The sequence below is a fragment of the Rattus rattus genome, chromosome 17, assembly GCF_011064425.1.
Source record: "Rattus rattus isolate New Zealand chromosome 17, Rrattus_CSIRO_v1, whole genome shotgun sequence".
Lineage (NCBI taxonomy): Eukaryota > Metazoa > Chordata > Mammalia > Rodentia > Muridae > Rattus > Rattus rattus.
Window position 1 is genome coordinate 335,139 of NC_046170.1, and position 19,826 is coordinate 354,964.

Consider the following 19,826-nt stretch of genomic DNA (forward strand, 5'->3'; position numbering starts at 1 on the left):
TTTTGCTTATGTCATGCTTCTTGAAGTCTTCCCTAAAAAAAAAAAAAAGTGAGCATTGGAACTCACCAAGCAGTTGCTTAGCAACTACCTAAAATACCAAAAATGAGCAGCTCCAATAGAAATAATGAAGTCAGGTCTATGCGTAGGCAAAGCTGCAGAGTGTCACCAAAGTCTCTTTTAGCCCTTACCCGTGTCTGGTAAAGCAGTTGGTAGAGTCACCGCTTTCACCCTTGATTGCACAACTGTTACGTAAGGTCAGGGGTCGTGGAGAAATCGCACAGACCCGCACTTGAACATGTACATGACTCGGGGCAGCTTGATCCATTTCCCAGCCCTGCTTTCTTCTCAGTTAAAGAAGGGGCACTAACAGCCTACCGCTGGGTTATAGAGTAGGAGCTCTGCAGGCGTTAATTCTGTGTCCCGTGGTCTGCTCACAACTCTCAGTGTTGGGCTGGTTTGCCAGCCGTCGACTCGGCACCTCCCCTTGCAAACTCTCTGCCACCTTCAGGACAGTTGGGTAACCGCATGGAACTATCTCATTCTTTTCTGTCATGGACATACAAAACAGACAAATGGTCTCTGATCTATGGTGGTTCAACTTCTGATTATTTCAATGACATAATCATGAGTCCACAGAAACCATACTTAATACTGTTTTTTTCCCAGCTAGCAGGAAGCATATAGTCCTCTCTTTTGACGCTAGCATGAACAGTGACAGAATCTCCCAGACAGATACGTTGTCACGGGAAAACACTGATATGACACCCCCACACTGTGCTGTGAGATTAAGCTATGGTGCCAGCTAGATTAGGTGTAGTAAATGGATTTCCCACATACCATGCTCTCAGCATGTGATGAGTAACTCAGGATTGTCCTCCATCAGGGACTTTTCTGTTGCCATGACACAGGCAGCTTAAGGAAGAGAGGGGTTATTTTGGCTAATGGTTCCAGAGGGATAAGTTACCATCATGGCGAAGAGGCATGAAAACAAATAGCAGGCATGGTTACTGGAGCAGGAGTCTAAGAGTTTACATCCTCTCCATGCACAATGCAGAGAGAGCAAACTGCAAGTAGGTAGGGCTTTTAATCTCAAAATGTGTTCTTCGTCACATATTTCTCCCTGCAAGCCTACACCACATACATCTCCCCAAACAGCACCACCAGCTGGGGGCCAATGCCGGAGACTGGAGATCGTACTTCTCATTCGAACCACCACACCTCCTTAGGGAACATTTACTTGGACTTGGCATCTAACTGCCTTCATGTCCTTTGTCTGTGACGCCTCATCTGGTCTTGGGAAGACCAGAGGTGACAGGACGTTCTTCCCATGAGCGTGCAGTACATATCTGCTATGGCAGGCTTTTGACAAAGAATAGAGTTAGCAGCTTGCCTGCGTGCTTGAGGTCTTTACTCTCTGTGTCTGTGCTGCCCCCTTTGCTGCTATGGTTAACTCTGTCTTTACGAATGCAAAAGGAGGATCCACAGGAACTGAGAGGACAGCAGGCAGGAGTGGTTGGGCATGGGAGGGCTCCGAAAGATCTGGTCGCTGAGATCAGATTGAAAGGGCAATGGGTCTAAAGGCAAGAGACATCAGGACACTTCGGACTCAGAAGCAGCTGCTGAGGCTGATGGGGTAAAGGGCAGAGGTGTTGGAAGGTGAGATGTCAAACTGTTTCATAGCCAGGGCTGCTCACGCCGTGAGACTGGGCGGGCTTCTGTCATTGATCACCTGTAAAGTTCCCACCACTGATCCTTACCTACAAGCCATGGGTGTTTCCATTTCCTTCCCTGTTTGCTTCCAGGAAGCAAGCATGCTTCCCTCGCAGACACTCTTTATCTTGTAGCATGTATACATGAGTAATCAGTATAATTCCACTCTGTCCAAGGGGACAAGTAACTACTTCTCTTCCTATTGTCTTTGGTGTTTAGTGGAGCAGGTACAGAAGTGGTGCCAAGTGAGTCAGACTGGGTGCCTGCCAAGAGACATTACCCAGGTGGCATTTCCTTGGGTCCGTACATCCTTTTAATTTTGCGATATCTATAACATTTAACATTTATTGAGTACCTGCTGTGTGCCAAGGATTGTTAGGCTCTCCCTGCGTGTGTTTATGCAGAACAGCACCTCCGTTCATTTTCCTGATGAGAGGGCTCAGCCCGAGTACCTCAGGGCTCAGCACTGCTACCTGGGTACCTATGAACTTTCCCAGAAGTGCTCTCTTTTTAGCCTGCTGATTGATCCAGATACCTGATGGGCTCGTCTCCAAATTCATCACTGTGACCATAATCATCAGCCTGGCTTGCATGTAGAGAGAGGTCTATTCTTCAGAACTATCTTAACTTTTACCCGAAAAAAAAAATTAACACTAAACCCTACAGAGTACACATTAAGTGCAGATTCTATCCAACCCTGGGGCTCCAGAGCTTGCTCAAGAGTCTTGTGATTACCTAGGTTAAGTCTGGATTCAAGGCACTGACAGCAGAACTTCACTTCCTGCTGTAACCCACAGCCCACATTTAACTCAGTGCACGTGTGTGGTAGGCTTCCCATGATATCTAGCCATTGTTGTTAACACTGAAGAAAAGGCAATCATTTATTGGCGATGCTGAGGATATTAAAAAATGATGAAGAACAGAGGCCACAGGTCAGAGCCATGCTCATGGTCAATGTGCTGTAGCTTATCATCATCATCACCATCATCATCATCATCATCATCATCATCAATTACTGTTTGCTCTTGGGTTCATTCTGAGCCGCTCTCTTTCACCTACTCTTCACTGACAGGCCCTTCTTTGGGTATGACATCAATTAAGAATCTACCCATCTTGCTGGGGCTTTGGAACTCCTACTTCTGGTAAATGACCTTGACTGTCCGACTTGTGGCCTTGACAGTCTGACCTCATTATAGGTGGGTCTTCCGGCTGTCTTCTCTGTGATTTCCTCCATGACTGCATACACAGATATCTGTCTTTATCTCTGCCTCCCTGTCTCCCCTGCCAACACTATACTTACATTTGCTCATTCAAGCTTGGGACTCAATGTCTATGTATCTGGCTTCACTCATATTTATTAGCTGGAGAATATGTTACCTTAGTTCTCTTAATAACCAAGTACATAAAGCATTGGTTATTATAAAGATAAAGTAGAAAAGCTCAGAGAATTAAGAAAGTTGCCTGTGATTATGTAATTACAGAAGTGCTGGAGTCCAAATACAGTAGACGTCATCCGATTCAAAACATTGTGCATGATTCCTGTCTCACAGTTCAGCCTCCCGTCAAACTTTAACCCTTTGTTAAAAACCTTCTTAGTTGTCTCATCTTGAAACAGAAGCATAAGTAACCATAGCTGGAATCAAAGAGTAGCTGCCCCTATGTGCTAGACATGGGCTTCCTAGCATATTCTGTAACCCACTATTATTGATCTTGTTTGCATCCTGCACACCAGCCCCACCGTGTTCTGATAACACTGGCCTGGGCTTCACAGCAGTTTAAAGTCACTCCCTGCCCAGATGGTCACAGACAGATGGATGTCTCAGAATCTGTCTTTTCTGGTTGAAATGCAATAATGGTTCTGACTTTTCTGGACCTCCAAGGTATGTTATTTCCTGATTTTCTTCTTACAAAGAAAACACTAAGCTGGGTTTGTGATAGATGCCTACAGCCATGGCTTTGTAAGGAAGAATCTCTTCTCTCTCGGGTGTTTTAAGTGACTTGAAGGCTTCAGAATAGAGGCTGGAATGAGGTAGTTAATCCTTTGCTGGAAACTGGCGAGTAGCTTGAATCTTTTCTTCAGGAAAGTTGTGAACAGTGTGACTCCTAGAAGGGTCAATTTGCAAACCATGGATCTTCTCTCCTATCTCCTAGCCATTAGGAAAAGGGTTAGCTGCTGTTTATTTCCTGTAAACTGTCTGTTCTAGTCTCATACAGTTACTGTGATAAACACCATGATCAAAAACAACTGAGCAGGCACAACTCAGCTTAGAGCTTAGAGTTTTTGAAGGGAAGTCAGGGCAGGAGTTCAAGATGAACTCCAAAGGCAAGAACTGAAGCAGAGGTATGGAGGAATGCTGCTTACTGACTTGCTCCCAGGCGTACATCTAACTACCTTTCTTAAACTCCACAGGGCCGCCTAACTTGATAGGGACCACCCACAGTAAGGTAGAAGCCGTATCAATCATCAGTCAAGAAAATTCTCCCATAGACATGCCCAAAAGCCAAACTGCTAGATGCAAGTCCCAATTCAGATCTCTTTTCCCCAGATATGTCTAGGTTCATTTCAAGTTGATTAAAAAAAAAAAAAAACAGTATACCATATAAATTTTTGCCACCAATCACTTCATAAAAATAAGTTAGTATCAAGTACCTACTGTTGGACTGTTGGACTGGCCTCTTCATGTATCCCTGCCTCACTCACATCTGTCGTCCAGGATTCAATCAGAATGAATCAGGAGGGGAAGGCTAGGTGGTATGGATTCTCTTCCTAAATGTAATCTAAACCCATCCTTGTTTTGGGTCTGCAGAGTTCTTAGGAGATGCCACTCTAAATAACTGTTGTCCTCATACTCACCCAGTCTTGTGTGGGAGGCTGCTTCCTATTTATTCCAAGAGCTAGTTGTTAAGGAGAAGGTCACTTACACGTTCCCAAGCCCAGTGGACATCCCTAGCTCTTATCTGGCTTCTTAGCAACATCTTATTTTGTTGTTCTTGTTGTTGATTGATGGTGGTGGTGGTGGTGGTGGTGGTGGTGGTGGTGGTGGTGGTGGTGGTGGTGGTGCCTCACTAATGAACATCTTTTTCTGTCATGGTTTATATAAATACAGTCACTCTTTCATATAGAGACACCAACCCCTTAGAGCTCAGACTTTAGAAGATACTAAAATCACTGAATGGGTACTGCATTAGCAGTGATTATCAAATTCATATATATGCTATGTACAATGCTCCAATATACATTACATAGTTTCTGATCTGTAGTAAAATATAAATGATCTTTAAATGGTGGTTGTGCTAGATTGACTGCACATCATAGAATCCTAGTTACTCTTAACTATTGGTCTCTTCCTATAGATAAGTATTGATGTTTAGTCTCTGACAGGCACTTTTAAAGCACTTCTCATGCTTAAAGTCACTTTGTCGCAAACACCTTCAAAACCAAACACTGTCATTACTGTTCCCATCTCATACATACATAAAGTACAGGACAATTAAGTTAAAGAATTAATCAAAATATCAGCTAAGCACCAGAGTCTTTAGCCTTGTCTTCTCTGTGAAGACAATGAAGAGATGACAGGCTGTCCCTTGTTTGTACGAGGTGCTCCCCCCCTTTATCTCATGCTAGAGCCTGAACTGTTTTCCTAGTTACAGAAACACCTGATTCCAAAGTAGAGGATGAAGAGAAAAGGTGGACAGAGAAAGAAATGTACATATGTGAGACCAGCTGCTCGGATCTGGGAATTCTAATCACTGGAAATCCATCTAGCTAGTAGTCACCCTTTCCCATGAATCCTAGAATTTATACTAGGCTTCATGAGCGTATACTCTTTACTTCCTTTGTGGGCACAGGAAGCCTCATTACTCACCCACATTTCTTCCTCTGCTTACCACTTCTTCCAGGGTTAGGGACTATTTGCTTATTCTGTTGAGTTGAGAAGAAGAACTGAAGGGAAAATAAGTCAAAGACATAGAGCGGGGGGTGAAGGGGGTGGAAACATGGGTAAATTGACTTTAATACCCAAGATGTTTTGATATAAGAAGGATGCAGAAGGCTGGCTGGAAACAGAGAGGTAATGCTCTGCATTTCCATAGGCAAGCCAGATATCTGCCATTGCTCTAACAGTGGGCTCCTTTTTGAACTTACCGTGTTCTCCCACTTTCCTGCTTCAAGCTCATTGTAAGTTGAGTTATGGGAGAAGAGGGAACTCACTAATTTCAAGCCAAACACTCCATCCGTCTCTAAAAACCTGAGAGAAAGGAGATAGACTCACTACCTCCATTGTCAGATGGGGACTCTGTGAGTATAATGGTCCGTACAATGTCTTCACAAGGTGAGAAGAGAGGTGGGCAGGCTTTGAAGCCAGTGCCTGGTTTGTACTGTTCTCCATTTTATCAGTAGTACCGTCAGCATTTAGGTAGATCCCTGTGTATTCCTCAACCCAAACTGTAGCATACAAGTTATGAGTATTTTACAAATATTGTGGAAAAGCAGCAAGGTATACTATTCAATGCTCTCCAGTACATGAGAAAAGGTAATGCAAAGATACGGATGGATTGATGGTTGGATGGATGGATGGTTGGATGGATGGTTGGATGGTTAGATGGATGGATGGATGGATGGATGGATGGATGGATGGATGGATGGATGGATGGATGGTTGGATAGATGGATGGATGGATGGATGGATGGATGGATGGATGGATGGATGGATGGATGGATGGATGGATGGATGGATGGATAGTTGGATTGATGGATGGTTGGATAGATGGATGGGTGGAGGGATGGATGGATAGATGGATGGATGGATGGATGGATGGATGGATGGATGGATGGATAGATGGATGGACAGACAGACAGACTGATGGATATAAGAGTATAGAACAAGAGAGACCTTAAGGACTGACAAGACGGTGAGACCTGCAAGCCTGAATGTGAGAGCAGGCCTTCAGCTGAAGTGGCAGGAAGGATCTCTCACAGCCCTGAGATAATAGTCTTCTTTCCTAGAAAAGATTGGGTCTGTTTGTTGTGGAGTCTTACGATGTATCCATTAGCGTTGTTTGGTGATAAGTAACAGGAACCACTCAAGAATGTAATTAAAGTTAAAAGCAAATCAAAGGGCGAATGTCTCTTACGGAATTGAAATAGAATTGGGAAACAAGAGCAGTGATACCAAAGTTAAAGTGAGCAGCCCTGGTCATCTCTGCAGCAGAAGTTCAGAAACCTGCAGAGCCCAACAATGCAAGTTGTGGTCTCCCAGCCTCTGTTTCTGTGCAAATCACCACTGGAAATATTTACTTTGTTGAGTGCCTACCCCTAGACAATATATCCTAGGTAGGGATTCATGAAAGGGGCTGTAAAAAGGAGAATTATTTTTGAGCAAAACATTTTTTAAAAAACAGATTTAACGGTAGCTACAAGAGCTCAGTCAGTAAAGGGGCTTTCTGGAAAAGCTTGAGGACCCATGTTTTATTCAAGAATCAACATGAAAAAGCTCAGTGCAGTAGTGCATGCGACTACACTGTAGTCCCAGCCCTAGTGATGCACAAACAAGTGGGTTCCTGGAGCTTGTTGGCATAACCTACTTTGCAAGCTCCAATTCCCAAGAAGAGACAATGTCTTCAAAAGCAAGGTAGAAGGTAGAATGACACTCTGAGGCTGACCTTGTACTACAAAAGATGCACCAACGTTTATGGAAGGACACCATACATATGGATAACTGTGATTGTAACAGTAACTGGGGCTTATGTGGAGAACCCAATGTTTATATATTGAATATTAATAAATGCCCTGTTCCACTTACAGTTTAGCCCTCCCCACCTCCTACTCTATTTTGATAGAATTCATATCTTAAGCACTCACAGATTCACTCTTAACCCCAATTTAGAGATCTTTATCCTCAGAATTTTAGCAAATTGAGCCATTTATGTCAGCAGGTAAGCACAGTTCAGGCAGTCTGTGGCTGGCGGCTGTATCTCTCTTTAACTGGCATGTGATGGACAGATGCACAGTGACTACCGAATGAGAAGCAATCTCCCACTAACATCTTCCCCATGTCCAGAGTCCCTGGGACCCAAGATTATGTTTTAGATGTAGACTCTTATATCTTATCCCAAGAATAAGTAAGTACACATCTTTTCTAGGAGGAAGGGAAGGGCCTAACACTGTATCTAATGTACGTTTAATATAAAAGCCTAACTATGGATATCTGACCACAGAGGCATTGTGTACATTTGACACCACTCTACAGAGAAACAGGGGAAAGAAGATGTAGGCTGGGACAGACTGACTCACACTCATGGCTCTCAGACTGGCTGAGTACAGTTTGTAGCCATCTACAGTCATCCTTTACAAACCTCTGTAGTAGTGATGTGGAGTTATGTATTACTATAACTAATCATAGTTATAAAGACTCAACTAAGATAATATTTGGGGGTTCTAACTGAGCTTCCACACCACCTCTTGACTACCTCTTACTCACCCTCCAAGATATGGTAAGACTAACAATGGTTACAAAAGACTATTCTTATCTATCCTGGTCCATACTCTTCCTTCTCATTCATTGATATAAAGTCTTGATTATGTTCGTCTCAGCTTGTGCCTCTCTTCTGCTCTCCATTGGCCCAGGTGAGCACAGTGACTAACAGAGAACATGGCTTCTCTTTGAACGTTATCCCCCACTGAGTCCCTGCCTAAGTACCTGCTCTGAGATTCATTAAGTGAAGCTGCTTCATATGGCTATGAAACTTGCTTCTCTCAGAAGTGTCTGCTGTTCCCTTAAACCTTCCAAATGGCTTTCTTTATTGTAACGATAAACACAGAAGGTCCATGGTTGCATCGAGATCCTAAAGTCAGTGTTGTGACTAGAAAGCCTGATGAAATACTAAGGTAATAGCCAAAAGAGATGACATCAGGCCATGGGGTAGTGACAGCCTTGTAAATGATACTTGCCTACCTACACTACTTGCCTGCCCCCTGCCAGGCATGATAATGCCTCACCCATCTCAACACCGGGAGGTAAACATTATTGTCACTATTCTGGGCAGGTGGCACCTGAGGTAGCAAGAAGCTAGCTTACTTGGCCAGGACAAGACTCTAAGTTGCATTGCCAGGATTTAAATGCAGTCTGTATTTCTTAAAGACTTCATGCTAGCTTGCCGTCTTTGAGCCTTTCTCCCTTTATAAGAGGCAGTATCTGAGCTGAAAGTCCAACCCAGGTGGTCAGAAGGCAGGAGACAGGTCCTGAGGAACAGAAGACTGAGTAGGAGTCAGTGAAGTTGGAGGACTCCAATTAATCCATCAGACTCCTGACTCACCTGGCTATGTGCTGACTGTGTGTGAAGAGGGTTTCTACCTACTCTGTGGGGCTATGATTTAGGCCATTTCTGAGGTTAAAGGATCATGGTTCGTCTTTCCTCTCAGTGGCTTCATATCACTGGTCTTCTATAGCCTGCTCCATAGTCCTATAAGTCTTTTCAGACTGCCCTGAAAAGCCTGATGAAATACTAAGATAATAGCCAAAAGAGATAAGCTCTGATATTAGCACACTCTGCAATTTATGGAAAGCGGACCCAGCCTGTATGGTCTAACTTGTGTGGTCAGCCATGGTAACCTGTTGGTCCCTCTATTTGTTCCATGTGAGGGATTTAAACAGTTACTTAGCCTCCGTGGGCTGACAATCAGTTATCCTCACAAGGAAGACCTTTGACCTGACATCAAAGGCACCTGTATCTCTACCTACCTCTCTTTTAGGAAGTCTGTCATCCAGCTTGACCTTGCCAATACCAAGAAAGCAATGATCGTCCCAGCATTTGAGACGCTGCGCTACCGACTCTCTTTCCCCAAGTCAAAAGCAGAGCTGCTGTCAATGTTGGACATGGGGACCCTATTCACATTCAGGTGAGTGACTCTCACAGCAATCATCTGGGGTGCACGAAGGACCTCCTCCCTCCCAGATCACCTAGACGTCAAAGCTGTTGGCCAAGAGATCAGTCAGTTGTATTAATTCACTGTAAAAACCAAAGAAAGATGCTCAGCCCATTGTCCTTGGAACTCTGTCTCTTCTCCCTTTTCTGGCATGTTACTTGCTTTGCTTTATACAGGGATGGTAGGCACTGTGTCCAGATGGAAAGAGAGGCTTACTGTAGCAAACAAACTCCGTTTAGGTCCTGTCGCTATCCCTTGGCTCAGATTTCTGTCTTTGGTATATACATTGCACTGTTCTCTAGAGAAACAAAACTGATAGAATGAGTATATATTTACAATCTATTTATCAGAGTAACTTTTGCAATGTAATCAGATTGGTCCAACAGTGGAGAGTCAAGAATATGGTAGTTGACAGTCCAGGAGGCTGAGTACAATACCAATCCAATGCCGAGGACCTGGTAGGTTCTTATTCTTCATCGTACATTGGAAGCCTGAAAAGGCTGGTTCTCATATCACAGAGGATCTGTTGATGTCAGCAGCGACAGGCTAGATAAATTTGTCAATGACAGTGGAAATCCAGTGAACAAAACTTTTTGTCTTCCAAGTCTGGCCACTGCGAGAAGGTGTCACCCACATTTAGAGTAGGTCTTCCATATCAAATAAGGTAATCAAGACGATCCCCACGGGACATCCCGTGGACCAACCCAATGTCTACAGTCCTACATTGAGACATTCTGGTATCACGTTGACAATGGAAACCATGAAAGTATGCATTAATTCTCCTGCAGGGTGGGTTTTACCCTGAGATCCCTTTTAAGGTCCTTTTCCCTTTTGTGTTTGTGTAAGAAGTCTAATCGCTAAGCTCTTAGGGCATGGACCAGGCATCTAAAGTCATCACCTGCAACTAAAGTCATTCATCTAAAGTCATCACCAGGACTCCAGAGTTGCACTCAACCGATGTTAGAGCCAACTGCCCAGTGATAGCTGCAACCAAAGCCATTGGTTTTCTCATTCCCAGACCCCAGTGCCTTCATATTCAGGTAGCAACTCTGTCCAGAGTATCCCAGCACTCACCCACACAGTATTAGTGAGCTCTAGGCTCTAACATTAACTGTAGCAATCAGGACTAGGGGAGTAGGAATGCTGCTAATCTCATTCAGACGAAACAACATGAAAGGAACCATTGCATCTACCTGTTCCTGCTAACAGTTCACATTCCTCTATTTCATACAGCGTAGTAATGACCCCTCCTTTCTCTGAGTGAGAAGCGTGCAGTTTTAAACAGCCCGAATTATGCACAAATATTTTAAGCATAGCAGCTGGGGTTGTCCTGATACTACAAAACCTTTGAAAGGCATTTTCAGAGTGCTTGTGGGTAAAGATATTCACTCCATGGCGCCAAGTTTGTGCATCTTTGTATTTTGTGGGGAGTGGACGATGTCTGGTAGAGCAAGAACTCAATCTCCAGCCGCCATCTTCCATTCAGAACTCTAGAAAGGAACCTAGAAGAATTCCTCTCCCCATAAATTGCATATTTCATATGGACCAGGCATTGGGATGAACATAAACCTTATAGCAAAAACACTGATGTCAGTAATAAAATAATCTGCTAGTGACACATGGCTGATAAGTGGCAGAACATGAGGAACCGCCAGGCTGGTCTTAGCTGAATAGCATTGGGCTGCTGACAAGCCCTTGATTGTCATATCAGTTCTTGTTTGAAAACACAAAAATCGCGAATCGGTGACATTGAGATTTGAGGCCAGACCTTCGTCTGCGTCTCCCACGGTTTCTGTAGCTCAGTAGCCAAATATCTATCAAATGTCCAAGGTGTTCTTTCTGCCACTTCTACCCCAGGTGATGTGAGAACTCATTTCAAGGCCCTATCTCTAGGCATGAGAGGTGGGACCTAGCCTGCTGGATCCATGATTACTGCTCTGGCCAGCAGCTTGCAAGCCACCATGCCAAGTGCTAAATTACAGAATTCGCTCTGAGAAATTGCTTTTTGTCACGTGCTCTCCAAAGGAACCTACCCCTCACCACATCTAGCATGAGAAGCTTCTGTACCCCTCTGCATCCTCCAGGAACAGGAGTATGTATGGCCCCTAGACCAATAGTATCACATTGCCTGGAACCTTCTTGTGAATATAGTCTTAGGTTTCATCCTGGACCATAAACCCTGGTATTAAAACTAGTCCTTCTTATGGCTCTAGCATATATCAAGTTTGAAGACACTGCTCAGAGAGCCTGAGGTTGCCTGGTGTGGCTAGACCCTGTGGCCCAGTGTCTACTGAACCAACAGTAGACAGAAGGTTCCCCAGGCAGTCTGTAGGTTGTAGTGTGAGTGTGCATTTTGGGTTTGTGGTAGTAACTTAACTGCATGCTCTTCTGCCCATCTATTTGTCATTCTGTCAGCAGGCCAGACTGAGTGAATGGAAACTAGTACTCTATAACCAGATAAGCAGACGTGGCCATGAGTGCTTTGTGAGAATCAATCTGCTTCATGTTAAAAGTTGATATTATCTCTTGCATTGCCAGGAGAAAGGAACAAGGCAGTTAACCTGTTCACACCGCTAAACCAAAGGATGCAACCCCAGGCAGGCTGCTGTCAGTAGCCATTATTAGTAAACATTTTAACTGTCTGGAGAGCTGTTGCTTTCACATCCGCTCTGCCACAGGGCTTGGCCGCTTGGGGAGGCAGGACAGGGTAGTTGACTGCGCTTACCCCACATTGTCTCCAGGAGGGTATTGGGCCATAGGGAAGCCCCTGGACACTGATTGATCAGGAGTAGGAAAACTCAGTCTGAGGTCCAGGACAGCTGGAGCTCGTTCAGGGGTCCCAGGGCCTGTGACAAAGCTGGTGCTGTCTGGTTCTCAGGCTCTTGGACACTTAGGTGCCACAGGAAGCCGTGGAAGAGCTGAGAACAGAATGGATATAGACTGGATCTAGCTTGGGGACGAAGGGGAAAAGAGGGGGAAGCTGGTCCCGTGGGGAGAGAGTCTTTGGCTTCAGTCATGACTGGGAGCACAGAGAGGCCTTCTACAGCAGCTCTATACACAAAGGCATTCTCCGTGGCTCCCACAGCAGATCCCCAATGAAAAGAGGCAGTCCACAGTTTAAAGGCATTTATTGTCATGTCAGAAATGTAAAATCATACCCCACTTCTCAGGGTAGGCCTGAGATTAAATACCTTTTGTAGGAAGGAAAGCTTATTGGCTAAGCCCTCCAGGCCTTTAGATACCTCATTGAAATGGAGATCTCTGTCTTGAGCCTATATGACCTGTGGTCAGGTCCTTTTCCTCATCTACATGTGGAGGAGCTTAGGGCATTGCCCTTACATGACTGATGACCACAAATCTATGGGGGCCATGGCTAGTGAAAGGGTCCTGGTGCCTGCGAGCAGAGCCCCTACCGTCCCTTCATGGTCTCTGGGGCTTCTAGCCTTGGCTCAACTGGGAACCAGGCTACCTTTCACAGTCTCATAACTGTCTAGTAAGGAACCAGCATCTGTGGAACGTCTTCTGCATGCTGGCCCTGTGCCAGTGTTTCTACCATTGTCTTGTTTAAACTCCGGGACAGTTTTTCATGATAGGTATGATTTTCCCAGCTCACGTGAGAGGAAACTATTAAGTACTTGATTGTTCAGAGTCTGCTGTTCATAAGTGGTAGCAGTGAGCTTTGAACCCTTGGCCCAATACTTTGCTGTGCTTGGAACTCAATATGAATTCACGGTATGCCCATTTTGTCAAAGGTACCAGGTATCACAGCTGCCTGTTCAGCAAATTCTCAGATAGGAAATCAGTTGTTCCATGGCCTAATTTTTGGATTAGACCTGTCCCTAATATCTTGCAATATTCTTTCCAAGCCCCACTAAAGTAACAGCCCCCTCTCCTTTTCATTTCTATAACTGGCTTTGGTGGATTCTGTCTCATTGATGGTATTGAACCTCAAGTCCCTGCCTCTACCCAACTGCTTGTCCTACCCAGCAACACGTTGAGTCTGATGGATTGAGATTGTATTCGGGTCTGGCAGAAATCCAGTCTCTCTGATGAAACGAGAGTTTTAGGGAAGAGTTTTAGCCACTGGAATGCTACCTGCCAGGGGGCACTCGCTTTCACAGCCTTGTTCCCCTTACAGAGCCGTTCCCAGGCTACCTGGGATTCTTTACTATTTGCAACCCAGTACCAGGAGAATTTTTAGAATTTAAAACAATATGCATCTGCAGCATTTAAAATCATCCCAGCGCAGAGCAAATGCCCAACAAATACAGCCTCCTTAGAGAAACCCATTAACTACTTCTCCTGCAGCTAAGCCACTGGGTCCTACCCGTCCTACCTTTCTTTTTTTTCAGGAAGCCTTTCTCTCTACCCCTAGTAGACATCTTTCCTAATCCCTTTCAGTTATCTTCAACTGTCTCTTCATTTCACTCCCTGCATTCACCTCCCCCAATACTTGCAGTGACAATATCCCACCCGACTCACTGGTCACCTTCTCTTTCTGACACCTCACAAGTTTTAGATTATTTATCCTCTCATTTTCTCAACGTACTTTCCTCATAGCCTAAAACTGAACACACCAGTAAGAACAGGGCACCAACCTAGTGCTGAGGGGGGAGAAAGCCCTGGATCCTAAAGCTGAAAAGAAAATGTTCAGATGAGGTGGGAAAGAGGGATTGAAAAGGGATTGTAGTGCATTCAGAAACACAGAGTGAGAACAGAGTCCTGATCTGCAAGTCTTTCTGCCTCGCCCCCTTGGCTCCTTCTATCCTTGTGTGCATATTGAGGACAGTAGCACAAAAGCTAGCCCTTGAGACAGACTACTTAGGGTTCATTACTATTTGCAACCCAGTATCGGAATCATTTTTAGAATTCAAAACGATATGCATCTAGACCATTTAAAATCATCCCAGCACAGAGTAAATGTCTAAAAATATACAACCTTCAGATTGTTACGTGGGTCATTTCTCACTGATAGATATCGTAAAGCAAGGCAGACTCCCAGCTTGACTGTCTCGTTCTGCTTGTGTGGAGTAGGCAACTCTCTGTCTAGGCTATCACTGTGTGGAAAACAAATGTCTGAAGGCATGCTGGTCTTCCCTAGTGCCCCAGGATCCTCTTCCTGGTTGCTGGGTACTGATAGGGTTTCTTTTCTTGTTACCACAGGCTGAAGTCTTCGTTCTGCTAGTTTTTGGACATGTACCCCATTGGCTCCTGGCTCCTCCTGCTTTTCACCCTGACTTTATAAACAGCTCACAGTGATTCTTTCCTTCCTTCCAGATATGAAAGATTATGAATCAGATCATACCTACCTTGGTAATCTCAATTTTCATTAACTTCAGAGGCACCTGCTTAGTAACCTTTTATATCTATAAAAAAATCCACCCTTGCCTCAGAATATAATGTAATCAGAGGAGTATCCTGCACCTATATTCCGCCCCATAATTGAGGATCGAGCAGGATTACCAGTGGGCCCTGGTAGGAAATACCAGATAGAGATTTCATGGAAATGATAAGTGCTCAGAAGTTCGTTGATCTTTCTAAGGGGTCTTCTCATTAGTGATGGATAACTCTGAGAGACTGCATTAGTTTCCTGGGGCTGCTGTAACAAAATGCTACAACACAGGGGGCTTAAGACACAGCTGTTCATTATCTAACTGTTTGACAAGTCAGGTCCCAGTAGGTCTATGGTTTTCTAAAGGCTCTAGGAAAGATGCCTTCCTTGTTCCTTTCTGCCTTGGTTTTTTTGGTGATTGCCAACAGTCATCAACATTACTTGTTTATTAATGGGTTCATCGTTGTAGCTCTGTCTGAATCTGCACATGGTTTCTCACGTGACTTGAGTATACTTATCGAGCTCCTGTTCCCTATCAGGTCCCATTTACAGGCACTGAAAGTTTGACCTTGAATGAGGGTTTTTCAGGGACACAGTCCTGTCTCACCGGGAAGACCATATCGACATCATGTATTTCTTCTTCCTCTCCATCGCCAGGGTTGGGAGAATTTCAGCTTTCACTCAATGGCTTCTCTCTCCGTGTCCCAGGTATCACGTATGGACGAAAGGCCACGCACCCACAAACTTCGCCAAGTGGCGGACTGCCACCACGCCTTACCAGGTCGAGTGGGAGGCCGATTTCGAGCCATACGTTGTTGTGAGGCGGGACTGCCCCGAGTACGATCGGAGGTTTGTCGGGTTTGGATGGAACAAAGTGGCTCACATCATGGAACTGGACGCGCAGGTGAGAACAGAACACCAGCCTCATACTGTGTGGGGAGAGAGAGGGGTACAGATATGAGAGCTGAAAGAGAACCTGGGAGACAGGAACAACAGGGTTTGAGGAACTAACACATGTGAGTCTCTTTTCTAGACTTTCAGCCTCAAACCTTTGGTCTTCCCCTGAATAGGAATTAGTTTCCTGGCCAGGATTAGGCAAAGATGAGCTTCCTACCCCCTCTATCTGGTGAAGAAAATAAGCACAGGATGACTGGACTCCAAATTGTATGACTGTCTCATTGTAAGTGGCACAAAACCGAGGCCACTAAAACGTTGCTAATTATCCTGCCCAGCAATTCAAACAGCAGTGATTTTTAGACTGTGTTCCAGCTGAAAATGTTCGTTCATTTATACGATACTTAGCAAGCATCTACTTCAGAAGAAACCTGCAGAGTTTTAATAGGCTGAGCTGGGTACTGTACACTTTTGCAAAGGATTTGCAAACTTTGTGAGACCTTCAAGTCGCCCTGCTTGGCTCTGCCACTGTTGTTCCTCCATAGATGTTCTCCAAACAGATATTCACGGCCAGGTTTCAGAACTGCTTCGTCTATACAACCGAAGCAAACCAGACAGGCTGTAGTCTCTCACCACCATTTGCTATATTCATGAGGCACATGTTCCCTTGAGTCTGAGCCAATGCCGGGTAACTGAGAGCCAGTGGTATTGGCAGACTGCGTGGAATAGTGTTCATGTTGAGCGAAACAGAACACGTTATCCATCCATTGGTACCCATGTCATGGCCGACATACCTGCCTACAACAGACCGTAAGTCTTAGCCTATTTTTGCTGCTACCAGCAAGGACAGTGGTATTTCTGGGCCCAACAGTGTTTTGTGGTGACCATTCAAAAGATAATTTTTCCCCCTGTCACAAAGGCCTCGCCTTTGTTTAAGACTCACTCACAGAGTTTTTGCAAATGGACCATACACTTTCTTGTATTTGCCTGTAGCACTCATCAGACACAATCTTATCCATTCATTCCAGTAACTTAAGATAGTGAGGCACTCACAGAGCCCCAGCTATAGGGGCTGGTGGATGGGGTAGCCCACTCCATCCCTGTGTAAAATGCCCAGTCAGGTGGGTCTTGCATGTTCTTCTGATTTTTTTATTTTACTGTCAGCTTCTGTCTTCTGCCTGTCCTGTCCTCGGTTTGCCTTGCTAAGTTTATTCTTGTCGGCCCTGGGCTGAGAAAGTGGATGGCACGAATCCAAATTGGAACAAGGATATAGACTGTGCATGTGCTGGGTTCTGTCTTTGTTACATGTCCTAAATTTTTGTCCACTGCGTTGGCTGTTCAGAGATGTGTATTTGACTGTATCCTGCCGTGTCGAGCATATTCTATAATGCCATCACTTATAAGAAGTTGGGGAAATTTTTATCCTTCTTAAGCTTCAATGTAGCTAAGCATTTTATTTTTTTTATTTAGGTATTTTATTTACGTAATATTTATATATCTATTTTTAAGACAGGGTCTTATACTATAGCTTCGACTGGTCTGAAACTTCCTATGTAGCCCAGGTTGGCCTGGAATTCATGGCAGACTTCTTATGTAGGTCACAGATCTGAGCCACCACGTTGAACTTTAATACTTGCTTTTTTTTTTTTTAACTTGCCTTTTATTTTTGTTTTGTCCCCTCTTTTTGTACTTTTTGTGGAGACTGTCACATAAATAGATGGTTCAAAAGAACATTGCATAGTAGCATCATTACGGCTTGACTGTGTGGTGCATGGAGAGCCTTTGGGGGGGCGGACATGTGTTCTGTTCCCTTCTTCCCATAAAGTGTAAGTTTCACCCTTGTAATCAGCCTTCAAGATAGATTTTTTTTTTTCACTCTCACTTTGTATATGAGCACAGCAAACCTCAGATGACTGAGATATTTTTTTACAAGGTCGTGGGCAGAACCCTGACACAAGTTATTCTGGAGCCGCTGTGCCCCCTCCTAGTGTTCTCCCCTTCAGTCCCTTGACTCAGAACCATACGAGACCCAAGGCTCTTACAAGACCTCTCCTTACTCTTGTCTTCCTCCTTCTAGGAGTATGAGTTCACCGTGCTGCCCAATGCCTACATGATCCACATGCCCCATGCTCCTAGTTTCGACATCACTAAGTTCCGCTCCAACAAGCAATACCGAGTCTGTCTCAAAACCCTGAAGGAAGAGTTTCAACAGGACATGTCCCGACGCTACGGCTTTGCTGCCTTGAAATATCTCACGGCTGAGAACAATAGCTAGCACCACGGAGGCCACCACTAGGGAGAGACATGCCACAATGGAAGAGCCACTTCCTTCCTGGGGCCCAACTTTTGAAGACTCCAACACTGCTTTTCTTTGGTTTGTTTCCCTTTGTCTCTTTGGCCCCACAAAGCTGCTCTCTTCCGAGATCTTGGACAGAGACCCAGCCCACCACGAGTGCTTCCAGAATGGGACATAGAAGGTGTGGAAGCAAATGAAGAGTTAACAGTTTACCACAAAGCCACAGACCAAGTCAGGGTTTCTGGATGTTCCCATTGCTCTTTAACAATCATGGGTCAAACCTTAGCTGTTGATGAAGTAAAAGCAATAAAGTTCCCTACGATGGAAATTTACCCTGCCGCCTAGCTGGATTCCCATAGGGAGAGCAACTCAAGGAACAAAACAAACTTCTGGAGACTCTCATAGGGACATTAGACATGCAGGGACCTGGAGGAGGGATGGATTGGTTCTTTATTCTCAAAGTCACTCTTGTTTTTGTTTTGAGTTTTTGAATTTGGGGGATTTTGATCTAGTAATTCAAGTTTTTTTTTAAAAAAAAATGTAATCCTTAAAGCTCTAAAAGAAAAATTAGCTCCCTCAATCAACAACCCTCAACATCAGTGGCCCTGCAAAGACAACCATCCTCAGAGAACGGTCGCGTGTGAGCAGCTTCCTTCATGATGAACCCTGAGAACAATCTGATTTCAAGTTTCTACTCACTAGATCCAGGGCTATCACAGGGACTACAGAAATATGAAGCCAAACACTATATGCAAGTCACATTTTCTATGGACCATGACCAAGTCACAAGGAAAGGGCTTCATGGAACTACTTCGACACTCACAGAAGGTATGATCCCCTTCTTAGGCCTCTAGAGGAACTTGAACAGTTCGCAGAAGTCCAATTTGAACACCCATATGACTACGTTGAAGCCACTGGAAGAAGTGGGTCAGGTATCTCCGTGTTCTTCTCTGCCTCACTGTTGGAAGTGAGAGAACTGATGAACTTCGTTTCCCCTCAGGACCTGTCCGAGTGTTGGCAAGCACCTCCTCACTGTTCATATGGAACAAACACTGGACCCATTTTCTTTACCCTTCACTATTACTGCTGTGTTTACATTGATGAGAACAAGAGTTAATGGCCTACCCTCTACTGGGCTGTTTATATTGAGTTGCCATGTGACCAGCAAAAGCTGCATTCAATAAATGAAAATACAGACTGTTTCTTCCTCTTCCGCCTCCCTCCCTCGTAAGAAGCCACATGACACACTTGGTCTAGAGGGCAAAGTCAAATCCGTGCTCAACACCTTACACTCTCTGTGTTCTTAGTACAGCTCATCTTTCCTGTTGTTTGAAATGTCACCTTTGTTTCCCTCCCAATTCAAGGAAAATTCAAATTTTCTTTTGTGCACCTGTCCCAGCACTGTAGCCAGATGTTTTATATTTTAACTATGCAAATTATGGTAATCGGTATCATTCAATTGAATAACCTGTCCCTCAGGGCTCTCTTGGCCTGTGGCGCCCCATAACAGTCCAATCAATGAGACCACTGCATGTGGTGCGTTCAAGGGTGTTTCTCCTAGATTAGTACAAAATGAAGAAAGTTGTAATTAGAATTAATTGACACAGAGATACAGACAAGCTGTGTCTTTATTAGTTACTTCTTCTATTACTAGGACAATATCTGAAAAAA

At 44.5% G+C, this 19,826-nt stretch overlaps 1 protein-coding gene across 1 annotated transcript in view; it reads left to right on the top strand.

Moving 5' to 3' along the window:
* Large1 (LARGE xylosyl- and glucuronyltransferase 1) overlaps positions 1-19,362 on the top strand; it is a 243,338-nt gene extending 223,976 nt beyond the window's left edge. Inside the window, 3 exon segments of the mRNA XM_032887950.1 lie at positions 9,460-9,606; positions 15,674-15,869; positions 17,937-19,362. Coding sequence (XP_032743841.1) covers positions 9,460-9,606; positions 15,674-15,869; positions 17,937-18,134 — 541 coding nt within the window. The 3' untranslated portion in view covers positions 18,135-19,362.
* The last annotated feature ends 464 nt before the right edge of the window (positions 19,363-19,826 follow it).